This window comes from Drosophila sechellia, chromosome 2L (assembly GCF_004382195.2).
Source record: "Drosophila sechellia strain sech25 chromosome 2L, ASM438219v1, whole genome shotgun sequence".
NCBI lineage: Eukaryota > Metazoa > Arthropoda > Insecta > Diptera > Drosophilidae > Drosophila > Drosophila sechellia.
In genome coordinates, this window is record NC_045949.1 from 20,335,966 (window position 1) to 20,363,945 (window position 27,980).

General features: G+C 44.0%; 3 protein-coding genes across 4 annotated transcripts; 2 read left to right on the forward strand and 1 right to left on the reverse strand.

Annotated features, from left to right (window-relative positions):
- The first annotated feature begins 1,767 nt into the window (after window positions 1–1,767).
- Window positions 1,768–13,786, forward strand: LOC6618193 (homeotic protein caudal). The gene is made up of 2 exons (XM_032723764.1): window positions 1,768–2,942; window positions 12,592–13,786. Exons 1-2 carry the CDS (start codon window positions 2,147–2,149, stop codon window positions 13,071–13,073), a joined length of 1,278 nt encoding a protein of 425 aa, XP_032579655.1. The 5' UTR covers window positions 1,768–2,146; the 3' UTR covers window positions 13,074–13,786.
- A 4,767-nt stretch (window positions 13,787–18,553) lies between these two features.
- On the forward strand, window positions 18,554–19,528 carry LOC6618194 (proteasome maturation protein). The gene is made up of 3 exons (XM_002042433.2): window positions 18,554–18,663; window positions 18,728–18,993; window positions 19,258–19,528. The coding sequence occupies exons 1-3, from the start codon at window positions 18,661–18,663 to the stop codon at window positions 19,391–19,393; spliced, it is 405 nt and encodes a 134-aa protein (XP_002042469.1). The 5' UTR covers window positions 18,554–18,660; the 3' UTR covers window positions 19,394–19,528.
- LOC6618195 (MAGUK p55 subfamily member 6) lies at window positions 19,514–27,920 on the reverse strand. Of its 2 annotated transcripts, none has more exons than XM_032718927.1 (10): window positions 27,566–27,920; window positions 26,899–26,996; window positions 22,989–23,141; window positions 22,008–22,505; window positions 21,471–21,569; window positions 21,244–21,405; window positions 20,978–21,188; window positions 20,585–20,916; window positions 20,450–20,524; window positions 19,514–20,287 (listed from the first exon to the last, which is right to left on the reverse strand). In XM_032718927.1, the coding sequence occupies exons 1-10, from the start codon at window positions 27,645–27,647 to the stop codon at window positions 20,111–20,113; spliced, it is 1,887 nt and encodes a 628-aa protein (XP_032574818.1). In that variant the 5' UTR covers window positions 27,648–27,920; the 3' UTR covers window positions 19,514–20,110. The 2 variants fall into 2 exon arrangements, with proteins under 2 accessions (XP_032574818.1, XP_002042470.1); XM_002042434.2 differs by having other exon boundaries at window positions 27,542–27,920.
- Window positions 27,921–27,980: the final 60 nt, after the last annotated feature.

Genomic DNA, 27,980 nt, shown 5'->3' on the forward strand with positions numbered 1-27,980 from the left:
ACCTTTTGTGCGCGGGCCTTCGATTGTTTTACAACATGTTTTGTCTTACGGACACTAAGGGGTTTTTTGTTTGCACACGAACCCGAACCAGTTTTTGGTAGTTCAGCGTTAATAAGTGAGTTTTAAGTACCTCCCTCGCGAGGCCAACTGCCTGGGTGCTTCTGTTCCCGTGTTCCGCCGAGTCCTTTTCGGGGATATATCGGTTATCCTCCATTGTGTCAGCTGCATTCACTTCTAATTATTTGACGCGACATTTGCAGTTTTATGATCCCATCGACCATCGCGGCAATCAATGAATATATTTTTTAAAGATCTATAGAGGATTTCTGGAACTCTCGGGATTACTCAATCGGCGCGAGCTTAGCGTTCTTTTTAGGGATTACAATTGGGACTAGCAGGGAAAATGAAATTCCTGCGAAAAATTAATAAGAATGGTTTTAGCTGACCTGGGATATGTAAGGTAGGATGTATATTTAACCAACTATACATTATTCCAATGAATATAGTATATTCCTTTGGGAAGAGAAAAAAAATATAGTCAGATAGTTTGAAAATAATTGGACAATGACTTCACAGTCTAATCTTAGAGTATATTACATATATAGTTTTATAATTAATGACACAATGTGAATATTTTGAATTTGTTATATTGCCAATATTATAATAAATAGGCGCGTTTGCCATCTTATGGTCACACGCGTGTCTGTCATAAATTATAAATAAATCAATTTATTTATTATTATTCAAATTGCGTTCAATTATTAGTTTTTATGTTAGTTAGGAGGTTTTGTAAATGGTTTTATTGATGTTATTAATTATTTACCATATTGGGCTAATTTTGCATTTTGCTTCACGAAATGGGTTATAGTTTTGCAAAACTCGTTATGAAATAATCGATATTTCAATTCCACTCATTTTATAAACTTCCAGTGAAGCTTGATCGAAAAGTAGTTCTCATGTGAATTTAAATTGATTAGTTTACATTAAATGATTAAAAGTGATATTTTTTACATAAGCACCTTGTATCACATGTAGCACTATCAATGCCAGACTTCTTCCGCTATTTTTGAGTTCCCTGCGATTTTTTTATCGCTGCTTACATGTCAATTATGGTATTAGCTTTACAACTAGAACCGAACCATAGTGCTTTGACAATATCGAGGCGCCCATATAAACGGCGATTGCTTGGCAAACACCAAAGGTCCGGACAAGTGTGTGCACATCAAACATGGTATATGGATATGGAGAATAAAATCCGGTGGATAAAACATTGATTGTTCTCCAGATAGAGGTATATCGCGACTATTACGACCGTGCCAACATAATTTTACAGCCACTAATTGCATAATACACACGCATCTCTGCAATTACTTAATTAGCCAACGGCAATTGCAATTAAAGTACATACAAATCGAAAGCGGGCCATAAAGGAAAAGGGGTTTTCTTGGCCAAGATATTACGACAAACAGCATACCTGGCTCAAAGGGGCGTGGCCACCTGCCTGCCAGCCATCGCAGAGCGGTGCGAAAGAGACGGAGCACCAGGCAGACGGAGACGGCGGCAGTCAAACACAGGCCATCTTGAATTTTGAACGAGCAACGGAAATGAGGGTTAAAAAGACCCAAGTAAAGGCACAGCTCGTGCGCCAGAAAAAGACAACCAGTGAGTGCCGTCGGGCGGTGGTTGTTTTTATTTGAGCCTCTCTGCCTGTTTATCTGATTTTCCACTGCTTTGAGTTTTTTATCAGTCGAGTCTTGCTCTACGTTTCAGTACGTGTTCGACCTGCGTACTGAGTTGACGTCGCCTCGCACGGAATAACATTTCAAATCAGTAGATTAGCTCTGGAAAGCAAAAAATTCATCTCGTGAGTGAGTGCTGTAAAATAGCGGTTCGAAATATTATCGATATCTCGTTCGTATGTGACTGTGCCCCCAAAAAACACATCACCAGCCAAGTGATAACTGTAAAGATTAACAAAGCAAAATATTTCCAATATAACCCAAACTGGAACTCCAGAAAATGTGCAACTAAAACATATTGGCCATCAAGTGAAAAGATTTAGCGATTAACGCCGGACTATTGGATTGGACACAGGACCGAGCACTGGGACTATCTTCGGAGAAAGCGCACCTAATCTAACCTCAAAATGGTTTCGCACTACTACAACACACTGCCCTACACACAAAAGCACAGTGCCGCCAACTTAGCCTATGCCTCGGCGGCGGGCCAGCCATGGAACTGGACGCCCAACTACCACCACACGCCGCCGAACCACCAGTTCCTGGGCGACGTGGACTCCTCGCATGCCGCCCACCACGCGGCCGCTGCCCACCAGATGTACTACAACTCCCATCACATGTTCCACTCGGCGGCGGCGGCCTCTGCCGGGGACTGGCACTCACCCGCCTCGAGCACGGCGGACAACTTCGTCCAGAATGTGCCCACGTCGGCCCACCAGCTGATGCAGCAGCACCACCACCATCACGCCCATGCCTCCAGCAGTTCCGCCAGTTCCGGGAGCAGCAGTAGCGGCGGTGCACCGGGTGCGCCCCAGCTCAACGAGACCAACAGCAGCATCGGCGGCGGAGGAGCAGGCGTTGGCGGTGGTGTTGGCGGGGCCACCGATGGAGGACCAGGTTCCGCACCACCCAACCATCAGCAGCACATCGCCGAGGGTCTCCCATCGCCGCCGATTACCGTTTCGGGCTCGGAGATCTCTAGCCCGGGGGCGCCGACTTCTGCCTCGTCGCCGCATCATCACTTGGCCCACCATTTGAGTGCCGTCGCCAACAACAACAACAACAACAACAACAACAGTCCGTCCACCCATAACAACAACAACAATAACAATTCGATGAGCAACAACAACAGGACATCGCCATCAAAGCCGCCATACTTCGACTGGATGAAGAAGCCCGCCTATCCAGCACAACCACAACCAGGTGAGTCCTTGGAGACCCAAGAATATTATTTAATACAAATTAAGGGTTTTATGAGGGGGTATGATCGGTTGCTACATAACTTTGCGACCAGGGATAATACCCTGCTTTTACTGCGAAGTTGAGGGCTATACTTCCAATTGACGTGTGAAATAAGCTCTTACTCATCGAAGGCTTTTAGTCCGAGAGACCTCGATTACCCCAATTTTCGTGTATTTAGCTACTTAGTCATATTCCGCTGAACTTCGATTCCGCGTGCCCAGCGCTTGGGTTTCTCCCGCATCCGCCTGGCCACATTCCGAGCCCGAAGATTCCATATTGCCCAGCACATAATGCACTGCATTGTCTTCCCGCCAAGCTCGTGCTGTTCGCGTTTTTCCCTGTCCATCTCTCGCGGTACACATATGGGCTTTTATAAGAATCCGTTTACCTGGCGCGCATCCGAGTCCAATGGCCAATTAGCTCATAAAAATCAAATTCTGTTCAAGCTCCACTTTTATGATATTCAGTTGGGGTCGCGAGATCCCCGATCCGACGCCTTGATTTATGGCCACCCCGTGTTCACCGTCCACATGAGTGTTTCTGTTTGTTTGCTCCACTCTGTCTCCGTCTCGATTCCGATTCCATTGACTAATTTTGTATCGTAAATCAACATAACAACTGTAAGCATTTGAAAATGGTTTGATCAACTTACCAATAAGCAGCCAGCATTTGATGGAAAGTCCATCAGAGTAGAGAACTGGACTGTGAAGGCTTGAAAGTTAGGAAGTTGGAAACCAATCTCACAGCAATTAGCATTGTGTGGAGTGTCTATTTGAAGGTTTCTCTATTTTCTAAAAATTATAAGTATACTTAACACAATATAATAATATATTAATTAATATAATATATAATATAATAAATTTTCTGTGATTATTTGGGTTTTTCGCGTTTTGTTTGCCGTGTTTTCCCACAACCGGAAAAACAAGCAAAGGCAATGCAGATGGCAGTGCAGCGATCTCAAACATGGCAAGGAATAAACACTCACACATTGGCTCACGATTTATGACCCGGGCGCATGTCAAGAAGGGGAAAACGAAGACGACGATATCGACGATATCGACAATAACGCCGATATCCATTAAGCCCATAAAATCTGTTGGCATGCAATTAGCGTTTATGGCCGCTAATCCAGCCGATCAAGCCGACAAGGCGACTCAAGTTTGCCTTATTTATTATTATTCAAAACCCCTTTAGCCTGCGCTGTCTGAATGTCACCTTTCTGACGCGCGACTGATTGTAATTCATGTCGTATTTCATTTGCCTAAAAAGCACAAATATTTACGAAGTAAGAGTGGAATCTAAAGTTAGATATTATTAACAGCCACCAGCAGCACCTTTTGCCAACTTTGCTCAAGTATTATTTCTCTGGCATTTTCTTTAAATTGTTACTTTCTCCAAACGGAGTAATAATTAGTAATCTGCCTTCTCCAACCGAAGAGGGGGCTGTGATTTTTAATAGAATTATAAAAGCCCCATTTCTTGTTGTCTGCGCGGCATGTGGCAGGGCACGTCGAAGGCCCACTTCAGCTTTCGGGGTGTGGCAATAAAACGGCAACCGCGATTGTCGCTGGATGCAGATGCCGTGTACTTTTGTTTCAATGGCTGGTGGTTCGGACGGGTTTTGCGATTAGATTAGCTAGCGTGGGGAATCAAATAAACGCCCGCCCTGTCAATAAGTCCTGGGTGAAAACCCCACCCAACCCACTGTGGCCCATGGGGCTGCGAGTTCTATTTTCTATCGCTTCAATAATGTGCCGAGTGATATGGAAACGTGGCCACAAAAAAAAGAGTTCTTTGCGTGTTATCTAAAACGTCAAAAGCGTTGTTGATAAGCGATTCAGCCGCGTTTGCGACGGGCATATTGATTAAAACAATATAGGGTCGTAAACCAATAAAAATTAGTATTACTTCCAATAAAAACTAAATAGCGACATTTACGATCAAATCTATGCAATCATTATTAAACGGCAAGAAATTTAAGTGTCCATAGTTCAGAAAAGGAACTTCCAACAAGGCGTGTTTGTCCAAGTTGGCTGAAGTATCCAACCAATTATATCAGTTATCCAATGTTGTCCAAAAATCCTTTGATTTGCCAACTTCTCATTGCATTGAACCCACTTTATAAATATTTGCTTATTAGCTGTCCGTAATTTATTGTCGTTATAATTTCTCCGGAGAACAAATGTATCTGGGGGCCCAAGGAGTTCTTACTGGGATTGTCTGTAGATTTTCAGCATTGCGCGTGTTGGGACATAAAAACTAATGCCACCTGACACATTGAGATTTAATGTGTCAATATGCACAGAAAATAATAATTATATCAAGCCACATAAATAATCGAAAGAGAAAGGGAGAGAGAGAGAGAGAGAAGGAATATATGGCGGGCTTGGATTTATATTGATTTCCCGACGCATCTGGAAAGTGTCGTACTGCTCCACCGGCGCGGATGGGATACCTTTTGGTCTGGGACCCGCTCCCAGTACCAGTTTCGTTCCCGCTCCCAAGATAAGCCATTGAAAATGGCCACTAGCTGCAGTGGAACTATGTGTGGTTCGGTTTCCTTATCGGCACTATCGCTGTTTGCCGATGACATTTACCCTTCCCGTTCGCCGTCCAAAGTTTCCTCCTCCGCTCCTGCACGGGTCAAAAATGAAGTCGATTTTTGGCTGCGACTGATCTACGTGGAGTGTGCGTTTGGATCGGTGATTGACATGATGGGATTAGCATGGAACTCGCTGGCCAGGCCGTCCCATCTCCCTGTCCGTTTGTCACGGACTTGTTACCACTGTGTCGTTTGCCCTGGGCTTAGTTGTCCAAATAATAGAACAGAATCGTGTTTGGGTTTTCCTGCTCTATTTGTATTGGCCCTGATATTGGTAATAACCAGAAATTTGAGTCTTGTCCCAAAGCCCTGCGCACACAGCCGTATATATGTCCATATACGCATAGGTCTCCATGTTCATGTTTTTGATATACCATTCGAGGCGTATCGAGTTTATATTGGAGGCGCTAGGGATTCCGGGCGCTTAAATTGGGGTTACGGACGGCTTACTCAGCCGAGTGATAAATTAAAATGGTAGCTGTTCAAAATGGGCTGCGTAATGTGTCGCGGGTGAAGTATTATTTATAAATGGAAATTGGCACATTTTATTCTGATGAGTTATAAATCAATGTAGAATGCAACTAAAAGCCATGGAAACTACTTGGACTGTACAATCCATTTGGTAATCTTTCACCATCTGCAGCCTGTAGCAAAATGTAATATTTCAGATATTTTTCTAACAATCCAGTGCCCAGTCCTGCCTCAAGTTATTTTATCAATGAAAGTAAACAGAAAAGAGAGAAACTGTAAATTATAGCCACGTTTCCTGTTCGCCATAAACCATAATTCCATAATGGACGAGTGGGAATACTGCGATGTACATATGTACATAGTTCGTATCGGGAAAAGGGGGCGAAAGCCTTTTGTTTGGGGGGTTGGCCAAGTTGGCCAAGTGACAGACAAATCCGATTGTCAATCAACGAGCTCCGCCTGAATTATGACAACACAAAACGTTGCAATGATGATGGCTCGGACGGACGGACGAATGACACCTGCTAGTGTCTCAGGCCAAAGTCAACCCGCGATTGAATGATTGAGTAGCTGACTGATTGAAGTTTGAGGCTTGGTGCTTGAGGATTGGGGATTGGGGAGTGGGAGGCGGCAGCGAATTCTGATTTCATTTCGAGTCGTTTGGCGATTCCTTTTATGAGGTGACAACATTTACGATACGGTAGCAAAAACGGAAAGAAAGATTTGTATGTATATGGCCGGGGGGCAACGTTAATCGCTTAACAATACAATAAAGTAGCAATAATTATAAAAACTAAATGAAATGCCCCGCCATCGTATAAGTGACCCACAACCATGAATGAACCAGAGCGCGCGAATATATATGATTGCCATATTTGTGATTTTTATGCCCGACTTTGATTAGGATGATTATACGCTTGATGAGCCCGCGGATTACTATTGCCCTTCTTGTTTGTGGACTGTAGGTGGTATCTAGGTGGTATATGGTGCTCGCCAACGGTTCCAACTATGTACTTACATATATTCCCTTCCGATTCTGTTTGCGCCTGCCGCATTTGCTCAGTTTCACCTCGGAGTTCAAGCAAATATTGTTGCACACTGACCCGAACCGCCTGCCTGGGCCAAAAAAAAAACACTGAGATAAGGGTTAGGGGACGGAGAATCGGTGGGGAATGGCTGGGAAATTTATAGTGTTCCTCGGCGCAGCCGTACGAATTTATTGCACATTATTTTGTAGTAATAGTTTTATGAAGCGCAAATTTGCTTTCAATACTGTGGGCTTCAGTGGGCTTTTAAATATTTATTGTGGCTGTAGTGATCAATGGGTTTTGATTGTATGATTTGATTTTGTGTCTCTATATCCATTAGTTAAGGATGAAGCTGCGAAAGAACTTATCGAACATGTTTTAAATAATTAGTATACTCTTTATGATGAACACAGAATCTAATCCCTTGTATCTAATCCCTCCCCGTCGAATCGCAGACCTGAGCAGCTCGCCCAACCTAGAGGATCTGAGTGATTTGCTGGACGCAAGCGGTAGGAGTTGCATCCACAGCCTGGATATTTTCCATTTATTGCTAAGAAAAACTATAGTTAACTTTCCTTCTTTGCCTCTAATGCGATTTTTGTGTTTTTCCTTTTGATGCATGCAATTTTTTTGATTTGCGACTGAGTGGGGAAGGCCATAAAGACCCCCTCCGCCTCATCCTACTCATATTCCCCAAATCATATAGCCATAAAGTTTATTGCTTGCATCGTCGTGGCAAATAATTAACGTACATTTGAAAATAATTTTTAGTGGCCTAAGAAAAAAATGCTATCCCCCTTCCTTTCCATCGTTTCTGGCTGTATTCCTCGCCGCATCTTTCTATTGCCTGACTTGGCGTATTTATGGCTTTAATGGCATCTCATTCAGGCCATAAGCAGGCCGCGTTTTTCCCTTCGATGGCCGCCATTTTTTCCTGCCATATCGGCCTCTCTTTCCCACCTTGGCGCCGTCTCGCTCGCTCGCTCGCTCTGCCTCTGCTCCTCCGTTTGAGCCATAAATAAGGCGAGCTCTGAGTCAGACTTGGACTAGAGCTGGAGCCATCGCTGCCACTCCATTGGCGTGCCTCGAGGTTGCGTGCCGCATATATATGTCGGATATATGTTCATTCGTTTGTCGCACGCGATCTGATATTATGATTATATCCACGCCGCCTCGTTTCTTACCCCATTCGCATTTATGGGGCTGCGTGTCAGCGTGATCAAGGGAGGAGGAGGAGGAGGAGGAGGAGGAGGAGGGGCCGGAATTTATATCTGGGAGTGGTCTCCAAAGAGGGAAACTTGGAGAAGAACTCACATTTGCCTATGTATGTCCGCCTGCCATATAACGTGTTTGCATGTCGCATGTTTCCTTTTGACGATGGCCATTTTGGCTTTCCGTCTGTGGTACGAACTTAAGTTTATGTTATGTTACGTGATGTAAAAGATTCGTAATCCCTAGGTTAAGAACCGTTTTCTATTCAAATATAACATTTCTATACACATGAAATACTTTCTAATCCTCTTAAAACAAAGCAATCACTTATTCTTACTAAACTTACCATTTGAAAACCCAATTTGTCTGCAAGGCAAAGGGTAAACACCGACCTTCCCCCAAGGACACCGGGTACCGTTACCGTAGGCTTAGCCCAGAAAAGGAAGAAAGAAGGAAAAATAAACGTCAAATCGAATCAAATGATTTTATGATGTAATTTGAGCTAATATTTACGATATAAGAGCAGCTAAAACAGCAGCAAAATGCCAAATAAATGTTATTGTTATATTGTCGCTCGGTGGTGAGAGCCAAAAAGACATATACTTGTACAAGCCCCATCCTACGAGTATTCCACGTTTATGATGCTGGAGGAGGATGGAGGATGGTGGAAAGACAGAACAAAAGCAGAGCAAAACAAGTGGAAACAAAGAAAAGCCAAATATTCGCAAAAGTCTTTAAGCTGGGCGAAATAGTTGGGGGAACTTCCAGCAGCGAAATGGGGTGTTAAAAAGTCAAGTGTTGAGGTTTGTGTGTCCAAATCTCCGGGGTGCCATTGACGAAATTGCTCTTTCCGCTGGCGTTCGAGGACTTCCGCTTGCCACAGGACTATCGCTTTAATCTTCAGGCAGAAAAAGCTCTTAAATTCGAGCGGAGCTGACTTATGGAAGCCAGGTAATAAATGTCTCCCAATAGGTTTTCACGCGTTGGAACAGAGACAACAACCCGAAATCAGGATGTCACGGGGGTGATGTCTTCAGCACTCAGTGACAAATTAACGCCCAGCGGGGTGGCGGAGAAACCACCATGACCAGGACACAGCATCTGCGGATGCTTCCTCCACCTCCAGCACCATCACCACCATCCGAGACCGTGGCTAACCGCAGTGGTGGCATCAGTTACCCAACTGCAACTTGTCCTTGGCCACTGATTTTTCCCCGGGGGGCGGACCACATAATTGCCCAGCAATCAACAGCTGTTCTAATGGGAAACAGACCAGACCAGACCAGACCTCCTCAGCCCGCTACAATTTATGGCCAAATGATCCTTGCTCTTGCTCTACTTCAGCTGTTCGACATTAGAGAATCGCTTTCCAGTGTTTCGACAATTCTCCTTTGTCGGCATGCGAAGTTGAGGCGGCAGCACTTGGGCCAATTGACTCCGCCGGCGGGATTGCCGCTGTTTGGCCTGGAATTACTTCGGAATGCACTGAGCGATGCCTGTAACCACATTCTGCACAGCACCTTCTGGTTGCCCTGGTTGGTTTGAGAGCACCTCGGCTATGATTTCGCACAGTGCTGCCTGCGTGCGATCAAAGAACCATCTGAATCCAACCAACCACCCGGCGAACTCCTGCCCCCCAAGAACACTCGATGAGTGGGGAACAGCCATTAAAGCTTATCGGGACAAATGTCCAACGATCCGAGCTCTACAGTTCGTAACTCCGTCGATATTATTGATACAGACCTCAACTGGGATTAGTAGTGCGTACGCTGGCCGCTCTTAGAACTTCGCCGACGGGCAAAGCCGGCTGAATAATCTATAGTTACATGCGGGGTAAACACCACAAAAGCATTAGCAGTTCAAATCAGACTCTCAATTGGTTCGACTTAGGAACGAACCCCATTCGATATAAATTACGCTGCGTTGGGGCCCAGCGACAGAGCCATAAAAAATGTCACACCTTGACGCACAATTTTATTTAATTGCCAGTAAAATAAGCGGAATACTATATATGTACATATATAGCGGATGGATATGCCAGATATCTACGAGGCGAATTTTCGAGCTCAATTGTTTGCAGAAGTGACTGGGGATTTCGGATTTTTCGCCGTTCATTCACAATCTTATCATCTTCCTGGCAAAGAGGCGGCGAGTGGAGATCTCAGTAGGATCTTGGGGATTCAGACAACGCAGCTTCAGCATTAGGATCAAGTTGATCCACACCCATCGTTTGTCTTGCCCCGTTTATTAACGCCATAAAACACTCGGCTCGCTGGTATTATAGTTGTGCATATATGTGCGTATGTATGTACGATTTATTAGATTATGGCCGTGAAGGTCAGCGGAGCCAGGCACCCGCGCCCCCACCCGTGCACCGCCCACTGCCCTGCTCCAGTTTGTCCCCGATTCCGTGCGGATTTGCCTATGTTTGCGCTCCGTTTCAGGTGTGAGAAGTGGGAGCCTCCAAGTGGCAACCAGATAAAGTCTTAGAAAGAGATAAGGCGGCCCCGCTGTGGTGCAGCCTCTTGGGGAATGTTCTGATCCACAGAAGTTGGCTGGAAATTGGGTTGCAGTAAGGAAGGAGATGAAGTTCAAGCGGTCATCCTACTCTTTTATGTAACCCCACCTAAGTACATCCATCTTACGCATAGTTTACCTCACATTGCGAAATCAGCCGAAAATATGCTTTGTTTTCCACTATTTACCCGCTAAATCCTATGAGCTGATAGCACTGTTGTTCTAATTTAGCCATTTTTATTTGTGCACTTCCTCAAATCCGTCAGGTCTGTCTGAACGAGTTATTTTTATCAGTAGATTTGGGCGCCCAAGAACGCACGCGCGAGAAGATTTTCCCAACGAAAGCACTAAAATGGCAAGGCAGACTGGAAATCGTGGATTTATAGTGCGAAGCGAAAAATCTAGATTTAGTGTGTGTGCCCAACTGGGTTCTAACATTGCTCCTCGCCTGAGTTCTTCTTGCTGCGATTGCCACATTAGACTGAGCAAACGAGAAGCCACGGCGACGGCAATAAATTCACGTCCAAATAAAGTGTAAAGAACAAACAGAAGATTGGGGCTAGGGAGGGGGAGATAAGGGGACGGGGGAAACGGCTTAGCGGGGCTTACCAAAAAGAGTTATAGTATTCTTGACGCATTTCTTCCCCCGAAAGATACGCTCTCAGCATTTCTTCACCCCAAAGATACACTCTCAGCAATTCTTCTCCCGAAAGATACAATTCTAGCATTTCTTCTTCTTCGATTTCGAAACTCAAGAAGAGGGTTCAGCTGAATTCTCGAAAGAGAGATTTGGGATATGGACATGGTCAGTGGCCATATATCATCTATCGCAGGGCATCCCGAGGTCTTCAACACCTACTCCTGGCACTCTTGGCACTCTTCGCCTATCTTCTGCCGTCGCTGTTGAACTTTATCATCTGTGAAAATATTTGCTTGTTTGCCTATTTGCTCAATTTTAATTGTGAGAACACCACGGTATCGCTGCACATAAAAAATTAGAGCAAATCCCCGGGCCGAAATGCTGTTTACCCACAAGTATTTCCCGCCGGCGTGGGTGTGTTTATCACGTACGTAGACTGTGCCACGATCCCGTGGCCTTTTTCATGCCTTCGGAGATGAGTTCTCCGGCGTTCTTGCCTAGCTAGCGTTGGCTCATTCCATGGCCGCTGCCTGCGGATCCGTCATTCGTTCGAGTTCTATTTGAGTTCTAATCGACTAATTGCGCAGCCCAGCGCCACGTTGCCCGCTTTAGCGATTCTTCGGAGAATCGTGGCTCCCAGAGTCGTCGGCTCTTGTGAGTGGTTTTCATGTGAACCGCTTCGACTGGGGCTACGCCGCTCCAATCTCGCCGCTCGGCATGTGACAGTCTTCTATGGCTATCATAATTTAAATATTGTCATCTCCTATAGCAAGATGAGCTGGAACACGTTGCACATGAGGAGCAACATGTTTGTCCACCTGACGCCAGTCACTCCACTCGCTTGGCACCCACATCAGCTGGCAAACTTGGCCGACAGCTTCGGCCCTCTGACGACAGAAATTGCACATGATCTTTGGAGATCTTAACTTTTCGCTAGTTATATCGAATCCACTGGTTTTCAAGAACCATAACCATGAATCCTTTCGATTATTTTATTTTTGAATGCAAGTTGAATGATTTTTGTTATTGATACTCCTTCTAAATGGATTGATATGTGATAAATAAGTTTTAGCATGTTAGAAGTGCCTCCTTGAAAAGCTTTTTCCAAATCAACTAACATCTCTCTCATCTCTTTTGCAGGCAAAACCCGCACCAAGGACAAGTACCGCGTGGTGTACACCGACTTCCAGCGCCTGGAGCTGGAGAAGGAGTACTGCACCTCCCGCTACATCACCATCCGGCGCAAGAGCGAGCTCGCCCAGACGCTGTCGCTGTCGGAGCGCCAGGTTAAGATCTGGTTCCAGAACCGCCGCGCCAAGGAGCGCAAGCAGAACAAGAAGGGCAGCGATCCGAACGTGATGGGCGTGGGAGTGCAGCATGCGGACTACAGCCAGCTGCTGGACGCCAAGGCGAAACTGGAGCCGGGCCTGCACCTCTCCCACTCGCTGGCCCACTCGATGAACCCCATGGCGGCGATGAACATTCCCGCCATGCGCCTGCATCCCCACCTGGCCGCCCACAGCCACTCCTTGGTGGCGGCGGCGGCGCACACACACCAGCTGCAGCAGCAGCACAGTGCGCAGATGTCCGCTGCGGCGGCAGTGGGCACGCTCTCGATGTGACACGACCATTCCTGTTATGCGGCGAGCGGCGACAGTAACAGCTACATGGAGCCCCATCATCCGCTGCTGGGTGGGAGCGAGCGGGGCGGAGTAGGCGGCGTAGGAGGAGGAGGACAACCGTGCGATGTGTCCTACAGTGCTCCCGCTCTCGCCTTGGACTTGGCTTAACCCTTAGGTCGCGCAGTCAGACTGTTTCGACCACAACGAGAAGTTAATAAGCAGCCGGACGAATGGAGGACTTGGCGGCCGTCGCACCTGGAATATTGCACGTTGTTAATTTTTGTGATTGTATATTCCTTGTTTCGACACGCGCCAGAGTCCTCGCAGCTAAACAAGTCTTATATTATTCTTGTATTATGTTTGTTTTTTGTTCAACGTGTGTAGTTTAAAGAAAAATGCCTAGCTCGTAAGCTGTAGTAACTAAGTTTCCCGAGAAAACAAGAACAATTCAAACCAGCCGTCCCAGCCGATTAACGTTTAAAAGTACTCGCTGCAGTTAAACATAATTTTAGTACAAGCAACTCATTTTAGAGCGCAACTTGATTCTTCAGCCCGTGTAAATAGCCGCATATATAAAGAGTTTTAACGTTTATTACTTTTATGTATCGTAATAACAATTAGCCGTAGTTAATATAGCCGTACTAAATGTTAAATGTAACGCACTCTTCAAGCACACAAGCAAAATTACCATTTAAATAAATAATTTTACCGTATTCACCCGCATCTTTCCTTAGTTCAATTTGGCGGCAATTAATTTATAACTTGTGAATGTGTATGTGTGTATATGTATGTGCTTAGCTATTTAAATAAAATATGAACACCATAGATACAACTCAATGGAACTTCAATTTCTTGCTGGGGTTAATAAGGGTTAACGTTCACAGCTACGCTCCACCTACCGAAAGCAACAACAACAACAAGTGCGGCAAACGTCAATCGACTAATCGGTCCTTCTCTTTGCCCAATCGTTCGCCTCCTCACTCGGCCATTACCGTTATCGGCTCTACGGTTGGCTCGCTCGCACTCACGCACATCGACAGTCGAGTCAGTCGGACGACGGCATTTCGCCGGCAATCGGAGATCATAAAGTGTCAATTAAATCTTGGGTATTCGATTATTTGCGCAAGTGTAGATGCAACAAGTCGAAACTAACTTTCAGAATCAAAAGTTCGATAACATTGAAAAATACAACGTTGTTGTACGTTTGTACGGCAGTTGTCTTGAGCTTTAAAAGTCCTTTGGCATTAAAGGAGTCAAGAAAAATGTCAAAAATGTATGCTTTAAAAGAGGTAAGGAATCCTTGTGGTTTATATAAACTGAATAATAGAATACAAAACAGCTTACTCTTTTGTAGATCTTTTAAAGTATATGACATACTAAGTATTTTGAGCAGTGGCAATTCCATTTTGAAAATTGAGCGGAAAATTGATACATTTATGTGAATGCAATGTAACACATTCTTTTTAGAACAGTCGAATATATACTTCCATTATATGATTCAGTTTAAATATTAGTTGATAACAGAATATCCTAGAAATAAATTCACAAGTGGCCAAAACACTTGAATTTACAGCTGCAATTAATCAGAAAATTCAAATGAAATCCCAGCCGATCTATGTACATACATGCGTGTGAATATAGTTCATCAAAAGATGGAGTGCAAGGAAGCGACCTGTTGACTTGGCGCCCGTCACAACAAACATGGCGATCTGAAGTGCCAGACGATCGGATCGTACATATATGGTATAGTACACAACTAGCACTTTTAGTCTAGTATGGCACCGCATAGAGAGATTGTAAACGGCTGGGGCTCTTAAGGGGTTGATTTATAGGACCAGCGATTAGCAGAATCGGAAATGTCCAAGCCGATGCGAGGCAAAATATACGACCTGTCCAGATTTTGATACAGCGGGTTTCCAACCGAAGAGGACCGTGACCGAATCGGAAAACGTTTTCAGATTAAACAGCAGCGAGTCAGGGTTTTATTTCGTTTTCATTTCGCACTGAAAATATTTGGACTTGTGTGTCAGCTAAGATGCAAAATACCCCTCCCGGGGAGGCAGCAGCAACCACCACCAGAAATAAAGCAAAAAACCCAAAACACATTCCCCCGATAAAGGAAGTGGACTCCGTTTTCACACCTACACGCTAAAAAATACATACCAAATTGGGAGCGGACGACTGCAGTGTGTGTTTGCATTTGTTTCTGTTTCTGTTTCTGTTACGCCACATGCACATGTCGGCAGATCGGCAGAGATATGCATTGCGTATATACATATATATCCCCGATTTGGTGGAACTCGGCGGCCCAACCCGTTCCATTCTGGTCGCTGGCCTTTGGTCATCCTGGCGTATCGAAATGGTTTTTGACTTTTGCCGACGCCTTTTGTTTTCGTACACCCTCTATTTTTCCTGGCTACTGCATTACACATCCCGCTGCCAAAATTACGCCGAATTCACAGCTTATGTCTTGCGTCCGCCATTTCGATTTGGGACTACAGCATGTCCTTATGTCCAGGCATTTTCAAAAATGGATGAAATGCCTCGCCGAAACTGGCCATCTCTCCTCACTCAGCCGCTTGATTTATGGCCCAGAGTATCTCGATTCACGAGAAGCCAATGGCGGAGGGGGAGGGGGATCCTAGCGAATGGGAGCCATAAAAGTGCGGAGCGATCTTACTGAGATCACTCACGAACGGGATATTCGTTTATTGTGCCCATGCACAGAAAAAAAAGAGCACAGAAAACTAAATAATGTATGAAAAACCTTAGACAGTTATATTCCATATTTTAGGGAGTATGTTGAGATCCAACCTATTTTCTTAACTCTTATTTGGAAAGTATATTTCTTGATTAATCTTCTTATTTCCGAGAATAAGAATTTCATATCATATGTTACCTAATATGTTATATATTCATTAAATTCCTTCGATGTCTTGAACTCAGCATTTCGTTCAGTGCCTGGCAATATGGCTGCTGCTAATAGGGTCCAGGTCGACTCTACTGCCCCAGCTCCAGCCCAGTTCCTCGTATCTTAATTGGCACCCAGAGGAGGTGGCTCGTCAAAGCGACAGCGACCCCTATGGTTATAAAAAAAGAAAGATACCGGATAGCCCCGGACCTGGTCCGGCATAATGCCCAATCATCTCGACGACCATCTGCTTACAGCTGCTCCCTGTTCCCTGATCCCCGAATCCCGAATCCCGATCCCAGGTCCAAGACCCATTGTCCTCGTCTTCCGCTGCGTCTTGCAGCCATAAAAGTTTATGGCAGCCGGGAAAAGTAACGAAACATTCGAACTTTTGGTGCTGTTAACGAAGCCTCCTGCTCTTTCGATTCGATCCAAGATCAATTCCCAGTGGAGGTTGTATGTCTCTATTAGCGACGACAATGGCGGACGGAGGGCAACATCCAGTGGAGCCGGCCTGCAGAAGATTGTAAATTTTATACCATATACGTCATACAGAAATGGGTGTACTTGTGCACTGAGAGAAATCGTGCCTTTGGATGCCTTAAAATAAGTATCAAAAAGCTGAAGAAACACCTTTTTATGTTGTACTTCAATTTGATTAAAAACTGTGTAATGCTCCTTAAATTTATTAATTAAATCTCTTCTGGTGTGATCTCTGGTTTTTACACAGCTATTTCTCTGAGTGTGTATTAAGAAATATAAATATCAGCCCAATCAAGCTGTTTTAGAAGGAATTCCCTCAGCTGAAGAGTCCCCTAGTTGAACCCACGACTCTTCACTTCTTTGAATACACCTCTTCGACTTTTATGCATTTATTGCTGTGAAAAAATGTTAATTCTCGACGTTATATTTTTATTTGACTTTTACATTTCGATCTTCTCGCCCTGAGATCTCCATCTCCATCCGACCATACATAGTTGGCTATTGGCCATCCTTATGGCCATATATGGGACTGGCTGAATTGGTTGATTCGCCCCGTACTCCCCTCTCTACTGTGTATTAATTGGTCAAAGGCAGTAAAACAGAAAGTAAACGTTATAAATCAATCGTGGTATGAGATTCAGTTCTTTTGAACTCTTCGAGCGGCAAAAATGACAGAGATTTGAAATTATTGTATTAACAAATAAGTCAAAGAAGCGATGCTAGTGAGCTAAAATCGATGCGAGTAATTTGTGTTTTTTCTAACTTAATTTATTTATAGACTAATCGATTAAATCAACATAAGTTGCATCCGAAATGATCGCATCTCCAAGTAATAAAAACGTATGAAATAAGTACTGACGATATTTTTATCAACTTAAGGCCATAAATATGCCCGTTGCGATATTCTTATTGTAAATTCTCGAATTGTCTGCTGATTAAATTTACTTATCATTTTGTCAGTTTCTTAATATAGAATTCATTCATTAAAAATAGGGCTGATCTTTTAAATTATCTAATACATGTTATTATCGACTTTAATTCAACTTTGAAGGCAACTTTAAAGCTATAAATGTATAAAATGTGTATTTGCATTTGTATTACAATGCTCATCCATACAAATATTGAAATGATTAAAGTTATAAATTACAATGCAGGAACATGTATGTAGTTCGCTTCTTTGCAGTTTAAAATTCAGTAAATGGGCATAAATCATCATTTACGCACTACCTTTTAGCCTAAAGTGAAGGTTCAATCCATCCGGTTGATGTTTCCATTCGGATTTTCAAGTTCAGATTGGATAGGATCGGATCGGATGGCCGGAGACAGTTTGAGCTATTGTGTGCGGGAGTTTGATTAACACAACATCCACTGGCCGAGTCTCTATTAGTGACCATGCACTAATTAAGCCCTGTCGTGTGATTTGGGCTCCTCGCATTCGCATTCGTTCGCGTTTGTCACTCGATGCAAATGAATCGCGTCTCTGTGGAGCAGAAGATCATAAAAGCCGCTAAAAGGTGTGGGCGAAAAGAAAAACAAAACACCGGCCAGCCAGCCAGCGATTCAGTTCTTTTGTTGATCGAATTGATTAGAGCTGCGGCCGAGATCGATACGTTTGTATCTTTCGGATGTGAGTTGCTGGCCAGCGAGGGTGTAATTAATCTCAACACTCAAGTACGTCACTTGACCGAAGTGCTAAGTGCGCTAATAACGCCAATTTACATAGACCAAATTTTACCCATCAACACGATTACAATTAAAGTGTATTTCAAAAAGTGCTGCGTTTTTACTATATATAAAGAAATATTTTGTTTTAATAATCAAATTGCTTTGGAATATTTGGGGGTAAATAATTTCCAATCGTAATGCAATTGCCGGATATGCCGCATTTCTGTACCCTGCAATGGTTTGTAACCACGCTAAAATGTATGTGGGTCAAAATGGATTGAATCCATGCTAGCACTGTTTGGAACCGCCATCCTGAATTCTACACATGCCAAGAGTTGCCAGTCTTGTTTCTACGCTAGTGTTTTCGATTCTAGTCGATAACTTGCTTTCTATTCGATTATCTTGTCACACATCGTTGATATCGAGTAGGCAACGACCCAAGTACCAGCTCTAATTCGCACGGAATTTGTTTGTCATTCAAGAAAAATTGTAATTCACCGCATTTTCATCCTAAAACCGCTGGCGAATATGGTAAGTACCTCGATGAGTGCCTTTAGTAGAGCCGCTAACGAAGTGAAAACCCCCCGCAATACAGTATCAGCCATCACTGAAAGTCCAGCCCGCCGAGGTGTCCGTGCTGAACGCCACCGGCCGTGTGGGAATGCCCACGGAGGCCAACTGCCTGAACCAACTGGCCCACGTCCACCGGCTGCGCGACTCCGAGCTGAACTACAACGAGCATCAGTACAACCTGAACATGCAGATGCTGCGCAACCACGAGGGCCTCGGCGTGCCCCTCAAGATGGGCATGGAGCGCTTTGCCGCACGCCAGGTGGGCCGTCTGCCCTTCCTTCCGTCCAGGTGAGCATCTAGCCCGGTCTGGGAAATTCTCAGGAATCTCTGCAAGGGCGAGAGCCCCCAAGAAGCTTCTGTTTCCAAATAAGAATTCCAGTGAGTTCTAGAATATCATACAGTCTTTGGCAGTCTAGAAAATCTAAACTTGCCTAATAACGATAACTATACTATATATGTACCTACATACGTATGTACCAAGTATACCATTATACGCAAAAACCCAGCAATGTCCACTCTTCTTGTATAGTAATTCTTTCCTTTATATTGCAGCAACTTCATGGACGATGTCCTGACTGGCCGCTGTGATTCCATTGGCTTTGAGGACTTCATGAACTTGCCCGAGTACAGCGAGCAAATGCGTCAGCCCCACGCTGTGGTGGAGAAATCTCTGGGAATTTACCAATAAGTCCCTGCAAATAAAGTTGCTAAATGCCTGGCATTCGGCCTTTACACTCTAAGACACTCTTAAGTTCAGCAAATAAAATATATTTTGGTGCGACCAGCTAGGGGTACACAAAATTCACCATTTCTTTGAGCCAAATTTATTCGTATTTCGTTTGTTTTACTTCACATCAATACATTTAACTAATTCGTTAAACTTACACATTTTATTCAAACAAATCTAAAACTACACGAAAATATTGGCAGAAGGTTGTTGTACTGAGGAGATTCGTTAAAATAATAAACTCAAGAGATATGCGTTGACATCATTCATTATTTGTAAAAATAAAACAAGAGATGGTAAAATGGACGAATTCGTTTCGTAAAATTAGGCTTATACTTAAGGAAAACTGAATTGTAAACGGAGGGCGCATTTCAACTTATACAAACATTGCATATATACATGATTTATATTTAAAGAGGAAAATAACAGTAATTGAGATAAACATAGTTAATAAAACGCATTATACATTCCTCAAGCAAAACATCTAAACAACAATAAATATGGAAATCGGTAGCGTTTTAAATGCTATTCGCTAGATTTGCATTGTGTTGCGAGTTTAAGCTTCAATTACTGGCATTATCCCTTTAATTGTGATGATAGGCATTCGATTTTTGTAGTATATATTCTTCTATATGCAAGACGGCGAAATTGCAAAGGGGTATGGGTGGAGTCTCCGTTCTAGTAGATCCAGTTGACAGGCACCCACTGCTCCTCGTGGCTCATCTGATCCAGCGTTTCCACCACCTGACGGAAGGTCTCATCGAAGTCCTCGTTCACGATGACCATGTCGAAGTATTTCTCGTACTTGCGCTGGACGAAGCTGCTCTCCTCGACGGTGGCGACCAGGTCGTCGTCCTGTGCGGAAGAGTCATAGAAAGCGAATGTGTTAAGCAATGTTTGGGTATTCAGGCAGAGATCTAACAGGGCTACCAGGGTGGCCTAGGTGCGCCAAGCGGATGAGTGAGTTGAGCACAATTTATACGACATTGTAGTTAAGGATAGGTCAGGACACATTACCTCATACAGCGACGCTAGGGACTCGAGCGTACGGGCGCGTCTGGAGCTGAATCTTATGGAACTCTGGCGATCAAACTGTGGAATACGTGCTCGGATTAGAGGAGTGCCTAGTCTAGGGGGCTACGTCAAACATACAGATAAATTCCGGTTGGAGCCCGTGGCCCTGCGATCCGCATAGATGGTCTTGAGCTGCTCCATGCCCGGCGCTGCCACGAAGATGACAAAAGGCATCAGTTCCTGGCTGTTGTGCAGGATCTTCAGGGCATTCGGGGCACAATCCAGGATGCACATGCGCCCACTGTTGATCACGTCCTTGATAGACTGCAAATGGGTGCCGTACAGATTGCCATTGTGCTCGCCGTACTCCAGGAACTCGTTGCTCCGCACGGCCTCTTCCATCTCCTCGCGGTCCATGAACCAGTAGCTACTGCCGTTCTCCTCCAAGGCGCGCTTAGGGCGACTGGTATCTGAAGTTGTTCCACGAACACAATACATTTATGAATATAAATGAGCTTAAATTGTGCTTACGTGGAATGACCGCTCCGAACTTGTCCACATCGCTGTTGATCAGCCGATTCTTGAGCGTACGTCTTCCCACCCCGGAAACGCCGATGAGAACCAGGGTTTTCCTGCGGAATGGCGGCATCCGCGTGACCTCCTCATAGAGCAGCAACTCAGCCTTGTCAAACTCGCAATTGGCCACCGATCGGTACATGGTCTTGCGCTTTCGCTTCGAGATCTGTTGCGATACCCAATGTTTACTGGGTGCCCATTGGTACACTATGAAAACTCACCCTTGTTCCGCAAATGCCAATCTTGTGAACGTAGTCCGCCTCGGGGGCCACAAAGGCTTTGCGCCGTTCCTCCAGCTCTTGGGATGGTATGAGTCCAATTTTGTCAGATTCGGCAGTAATGTTCTTGGCCTGCCACCAGTTGGGATCCTTTACGTTGATGATCTGCAATGCACGGATGATTCACATTGATCAGGATAAATAGATGGGTGTTTTTCTGACCAACTCACCTGCAAAATGTCGCCCGACTTGAAGGGCAATCCAATATCCCTGCACGGCAGCAAGGAATCTTCGGAAGGATTGTATGTGAAGAGTGCACGCATGTAGCACTGTTGGTATAGGAAAACACAAATTTCGTTACTATTTAAGCATTTTACTCTTTTAATAGCTCTACTATGCCAAGATTTACTTACTTAGTTGCAAGCGATTTGAGAAATTTCAAGGGAATTCGTTGTCTAATAGTAACTTATTGCGCTGGTGACTTCAATATTTCGAGTAAGTTGGGTTTGATAACTAAACTATTACTGATTACTTTTCAAATAAAAACGGTCATAAGTGAGTAATTAGCGTACAACGGGATGGCTAAACATGTAAGTTGGCAAGCACAACAAACTAAAAACCCTTTCTGGGCAATAACATTGTTCAAGATTCATTATTTGAATTTTAACTGGCCAATAAACTTATAGGGATGAACTTCCAACTAATCAGGGCTCATGCAAGCAAGCAGCAATCTGTGGGAGGAATCTTCAAGCCAACATCGAACTTACCGTCAGTTTCTTGCCCGTCTCGAGACTCGCGATGCCATTCTGTTTTACCTGACCCCCACTCACAGTGTAGCGCCCGCTCTTGATCTCCTCGTCCACGTTGGGCCCGATCTTGAGGGTGAGATTCTCCTTGGCCCGCGACACCTCCACCTGCAGCTCGTCGGGAGTGCGAACGGGCGTGCCGTTCACCTCCAGGATGACATCGCCCACGTGCAGCATGCTCTGTTTGTCGATCACCCCGCCTGCCAGAATCCTGGCCACCACTAGCTGCTTGAACTCGTCCAGTTCGACGGTCAGGCCGAGCGGCTTGCTGGGATCTCGGCGCAGACCCACCATCTTGATGGTCTCCACTGGCATCTTGGTGTTGAGGACGTCCTCGGTGAACAGGTAGCCTCCCGATTGGCGTTGGCTGGCGATCTCTAGTTGGCTGGTGGATCCCCCGGCAGCTTTAAGTCGTTGCTCGTAGAGTGCTCCTATCTCATCATGGGCGCGCAAAAGAGCCTGAAGAAAAAATAAGTTGTTAAAACAATGTCAATACTAGCAAGATCCCTCACTTAACGGAAAGGATCCATCAGATTTTGATGAGCCTATGGCTTAAGAAAACAAACATTTCGAGTGGAGCACGTTTTCAGACACCATCGTCTTCTTAGCAGACCTTACTCAGCAATAGGGAAACGACAGTCTCAATAAAAACTTTAGATATTGCCTGGCTGGTGTTTGTTTTAAATGTTGGATAACTCAGCAACTGATATACAAAGAACTAGCTACCGGATGCAGAAAGAGTAAAAGATACAGTATCTTAGGTGCATCTCAGAAACATACTTCAGTATGGACTTCATGCATAATAGACCCCAACAGATGCAAGAAAATAGTTTTCTTTGGCTGGTCAAATCCATGTGTTCCACACTATATCCTGGGTGCTGAGTTTTCCAGATCCAAGCCCAAATAGAGAGGCTTTCGCCACGAGATTCCCTGGCTACTTACACGAAAATGCGGCTGGGCGAGAAGCTTGGCGAGCTCTCGCGACTCCAGGCGCCTCGAGGGTGAGAACTTGCGGATGATGTCGTCGCAGATGGGCTTGTTGTTCAGATGAGCGGGCAGGAATAGTGGCACTGGCTGCGGCTCGGTCGGATTCAGCTGGAATGGCAGAGAAGCGGAGAGATGAGTTCGTCATGTGCGGCTAATTAAATTCAGAGCTCTTCGTCTGGGCGTGCCTGCCCTAGGTCAAGTTAAGATGCCTCCGACTTAATTGAGTGAGTGCGTTAATTGGTCCAGCTTTTGGGCAGACTTCTCTGGCTCTCCATGTGCTCACTATATAAATGTCATGCCATTTAACCCCGGGTGAACACAGTGACAACTGACAACACAGTGTGCGGAGTCTTAGGTCAAAAATTGGGTCGCTTGCCATTTGAATTTGGGTCGCATGGAAAGTGAGTTCTCTGTTTTAATTGCACATAATTTCATCTTCCGGCTCCATTTGTCCCCGTCTACAACTACAGCGTTTGTAGTTCCCTGCTTCTTGCGTCCATTGTATTTATTCTGGGCCCATTGGCAGTTTCCGCCCACGATGGGAAAGTCATCTGAGTCAGCTCATGCAATATTTATGCGAATTTAACGTGGGAGTGCTTTTCTCCTCCGCTCTCTGAAATCCGAAGAGCGGCACTATCGCTGGAGAATTGATAAGCAGAAAGCGAGTAGAATGCATTCTCTGCACAAGAACTCTATTCTGGGAAACTTGTCAGTGGTTTGTGTCTATAAACCTGAATGGAATTTCTTCCAGCTATAACATATTTATAGCTTTAATGGTTTTATAAGTGTGCGTTTTGAGCTATATAAAACTCTTTGGAATGAGTAGTTATATTATATTCTTATGGATTTATATGGTGTTCCAATATAAGCTTTTGATCGCATTTATATACGTATTTGTGGATGAGTAATCCCGACTGCTTTTGTTTGTTTATTTATCGAACCAGCGAAGATCGTATTTCCGCAGCGCTCCACGGATTTTCCCTAGCTAAGCCCTTTTCCGTGTGAAAAACTGTGAAGAAGCCCCACGCGACAGACAGTCCCCACCCTTTTTCACACACACCCACATTTGTTATTGATACTCTGGCCTGGGCTTTCACCTCCACTCAGCAAAATGTTTTCGTCATGACAACGTCAGTTTAAAATTGCCTCAAAATATTGTGTACCGCAACAGGTGCTTATTAATTAAGTAAGCTGATAATTAGACACACACACTCGAAAGCACGTAAACAAGTGGCGAATTTGTTTCTTATTCGAAGGCTAATAGTGGTTTGAAATATTTAAACTAAAAAAACCAAAGCAACTTGATAAAGTTATAAGACCTTAATGGCATTAAGTATGCAATAACAATAACAGTTGTTCATATTTTCAGTTGACTTTTATTTGTTTTTTGTTTTTGATTTTTTTATTTTTTGGAGCCACTCCCAAAACGCTGCTGAGCGCTTGTCGTGCATATGTGTGCGTGTGGAGAGAGCCACTCTTTTTGAGTTTATAGTATGGAGTTTGTGGTTTTGGAAATGCCAAAGCATGGCCAAGACAGTTACTGCTTGTTGGCCAGGTTACAAAACAGTTCTCGGCGACTACGTCATCAATTCAAGCTCGGAAAAGCTTTATGCAGCGGGGTTACCAAGGCACTAGCACAACACACTAATAACTGCTCCAGTTTTTCGTTTTTCCGTTTTTACAATAATATTGATCGGTTCGTAGTTAGCACCTGAAGTGGGCTTATTAATTTTCACACTGAAAATGGTTTATGAACATTGTTGAATTCGATAGAGAGAGAGAGAGGGCAGAGAGAGCACCAACTAACTGTTGCTTTTCGGTTTCAAGCCGCCCGTTTAAGCCACGCTCACAAACACCACCGTAAAAACACCTATACAGTCAGGCAGCAATGCTCACTCATTCGAATGGGCCAAAACCACCGAAGCGCGCGTTTCAAACCGGAATGTGAACCTCACCTTAGCACTGTTCGCAACTAACTGACTCACGAGCTCTGGAAGCAAGCGGCGAGAGCTAGTGAGCAAGTTAGGGCTAGCTTTGCTTCATGCTCAGCTCGCTTGCCGCTGGCTTGCCGTGAAAAAAGCTCCGCGTGAGCCAAGTTACAACTGTACGCAGTCTGTTATCCACATGTTAGCTTGGACTTAACAGTGACTTGAAACCAGCAGTGGCGCGCCCTCTCTTTCTGTTAATGAAAACCATTTTAAACTGTAGAAAACTTTTTGAAAAACAAACACATACTTGGGGTATATCTAAAATATAATAAAATGTTGTGTTAAATGTTATACTGAAATTAAATAGCCTGGTCTTAGGTCTCCAAATATTATAATTTAAATACTAATATGTATACTTAACTATTTTAATACTTTGTTTAATGAAAGAGTAAATTAAATAAGCAAGTTTGGCTTTAACAATTATCGCAATATTGTTACAAACTACTTGAGTGATCTTAACAGCATCTTATAGCAAGCTTTTTCGAACTCCCGACCACAGCTGCATTAGTAGGCCAACGAGTTGGGCGCTTTTTGTGCATCGTTTTCGAGCGCAGGTAGCATAAAAAGCGTAGTGTTTACGCTGGAAAATGTTTTCAAACCGGTTCTCTTATTCACACTCAACTACACACAACTTCTTTGGGGCGTTGATGTCAAAGAGTTGGCACGGCGACTTGGGTTGCGTTTTATGTAATCTGCATAAAATGGGGGAGTGTTCCAAGGAGCGGTGACGACAGGCGAGTTGGGGAAAGGAAAACAGGGGAGCTGGTAGTGACATTTCATATTTTCTTATCTCGTGACTCGTGGCTTAATTACTTTCACTGCCTTTCCCAACAGCCGCCGACCGACCACAGCAGAAACCACAATCGAATGAGCCTGCCCAGGAAAATAACTCGGAAAATGTTGGATTCTAATTATGGTCGTCACGCGATGTCGCTTTCCATAATATTTGCTGTATTTGGCTTTTCTGTACTGCAAGTTTGGGTCTTAATAATCTTTGTTTTACGCCTATTTTTACATACTATTTAATTCCCTACTTGTTTATTATTTTCCAACAGAATAACTTTACGTAAAGTGAAAGTGTGCTTAAAAAGGGCCACTTTTATTTAAATGTTTCCAATTTGAATTATTTTTTAAAAATTAATCAAAGTGTATAGATATGCAATACAGAGCACAATAAATTCGTTTTAATTTTGGTTGTAACTGCCACTCATTGTTTTCCTAGTTGGCCTGCGTGTTTGCCACAGGAACCGCAAATAATATTTACAATTTGATTGGGCTACAAACTTTATGGCAGTTCTTTTGCCGTAAGAAACCTCCGAGGAGGCGCTAAATGTGCCAGGTCAAGATAGTTTCCACTTCAGTGGTTATGTCACGATGATCTAATAAAATTCCTCCCATCTGCATGAAGGCAACTCATCTGCCATCTGCCGAGGCAATAGAGGTCAAGTTTAGAGCGAAAACTCAAAAGAGGAAGGCAAAAAATAATAGCAAGTGCTAATAGGCCATAACGAAGCCGAAAAAAAGCAATTGCAGTACATGGCTAAAGCGAGAAAATCTTTTTAACACAGAAGGATTTTCTTTTCTTTTTGGCGCTTGTGGGGGCAAGGAAAATGATGTAATAAGAAAAGCAAACACACGCACATACAAGCAGCCCGGAAAATTCTATCTAGACCGAAAAATCAGCATGCAATGCCATCGATGAAGTAAACACAAATGTGGAAAGTGTGTGTGTGTGGGGCTGGGTATGGAAAATGGGCGGAAAACCGTATGCGCAATTTTCTTATTGAGCAGATGCTTGAAGGCGAATAAGTGGGTCAGAAATTGTACAGAGATATTTTTTCTCGCCTTTTTACGTTTATATGTTCTGGTCTACTTGCCATCAGTTCCTTGTGGGGCGTGTTGGAGTTACTACGCAGCAGTCCCTTGAGGAAGATCTCATCGTGGTCGGATAGGTCAGTCGAGTTGCGAAAGGCGGCTAAAACGGAGCGAAAGTGTTTTAGATTAATCGCAGTCGTTAAATGGCAATCGGAACCAGATGAAATGACAGTCGTTTTGGCAGCTTAATGCTACCCTTTCAATTCATCATACAAAGGCGGGTGATGAAATTTTAGAGGGAAATATTTAGTTATACATGCATCTGCTTATTTGATTTAAAATCACATTCTTTGTTATCGTATTATTGTAAATTCATTTAAAAACCGCATATCTTCAAACAGGTTTCAGATTATTCTTAGAACAAGTCATTATATTTACTTCAAGCAGGTTTACTGAAATGCAACATAACTCTTGCCATCGTTTCACTCTTTGAATATTTATCATTATGTTTTATTTGTAGGACATTCAAAATGAAATATTTAGTTTTGTAAATCTTGTAGCTATTTAAACACCTTAAGTCTTCAAAAATTAAAACATTATTGACAGAGCCCTAAAAGAACATGAAACAATAATAAAATTATAGTTTTGGATATACATATGAATTTCGCTTAAAATTCTTCTTTTGAGGACACCCCTGGCACGTACCGTTATCGGACGTATCGTCCTCACCATTCACTTTGTTGTTGCTGGCCAATAGCTCCACTTTATCCTGACGAGCTTGGCGCCGCGACCGCGCGCTCCACCGAACCATTTCGAAGGAACTGGGAGGAGGCCAAAATAACAGCCCAAATGAAGTAACCCCGGAGGACAGTCTCGTATTTCGGCCAAGAAAGGGTTCTAACCCTCGTGTTTTTTGTTTCTTAGCCAGCCATATGCTTAGCTACTTGAAGACAACATGTCTTCCAGTGATAGTCACTTGTTGTTATTGTTATAAACACAACGCCACGCAAACAACAAAATCAAAAGCGCGGCCAAGAATTACACTCCTCCACCAGCGAACAGACAACCGACTTGTTTGTGAGAAAGAGGCTAACTAAACTCAAAACCGCTTTTGTTGCAGGTGATGCTAAAATCAAAGCTCCTT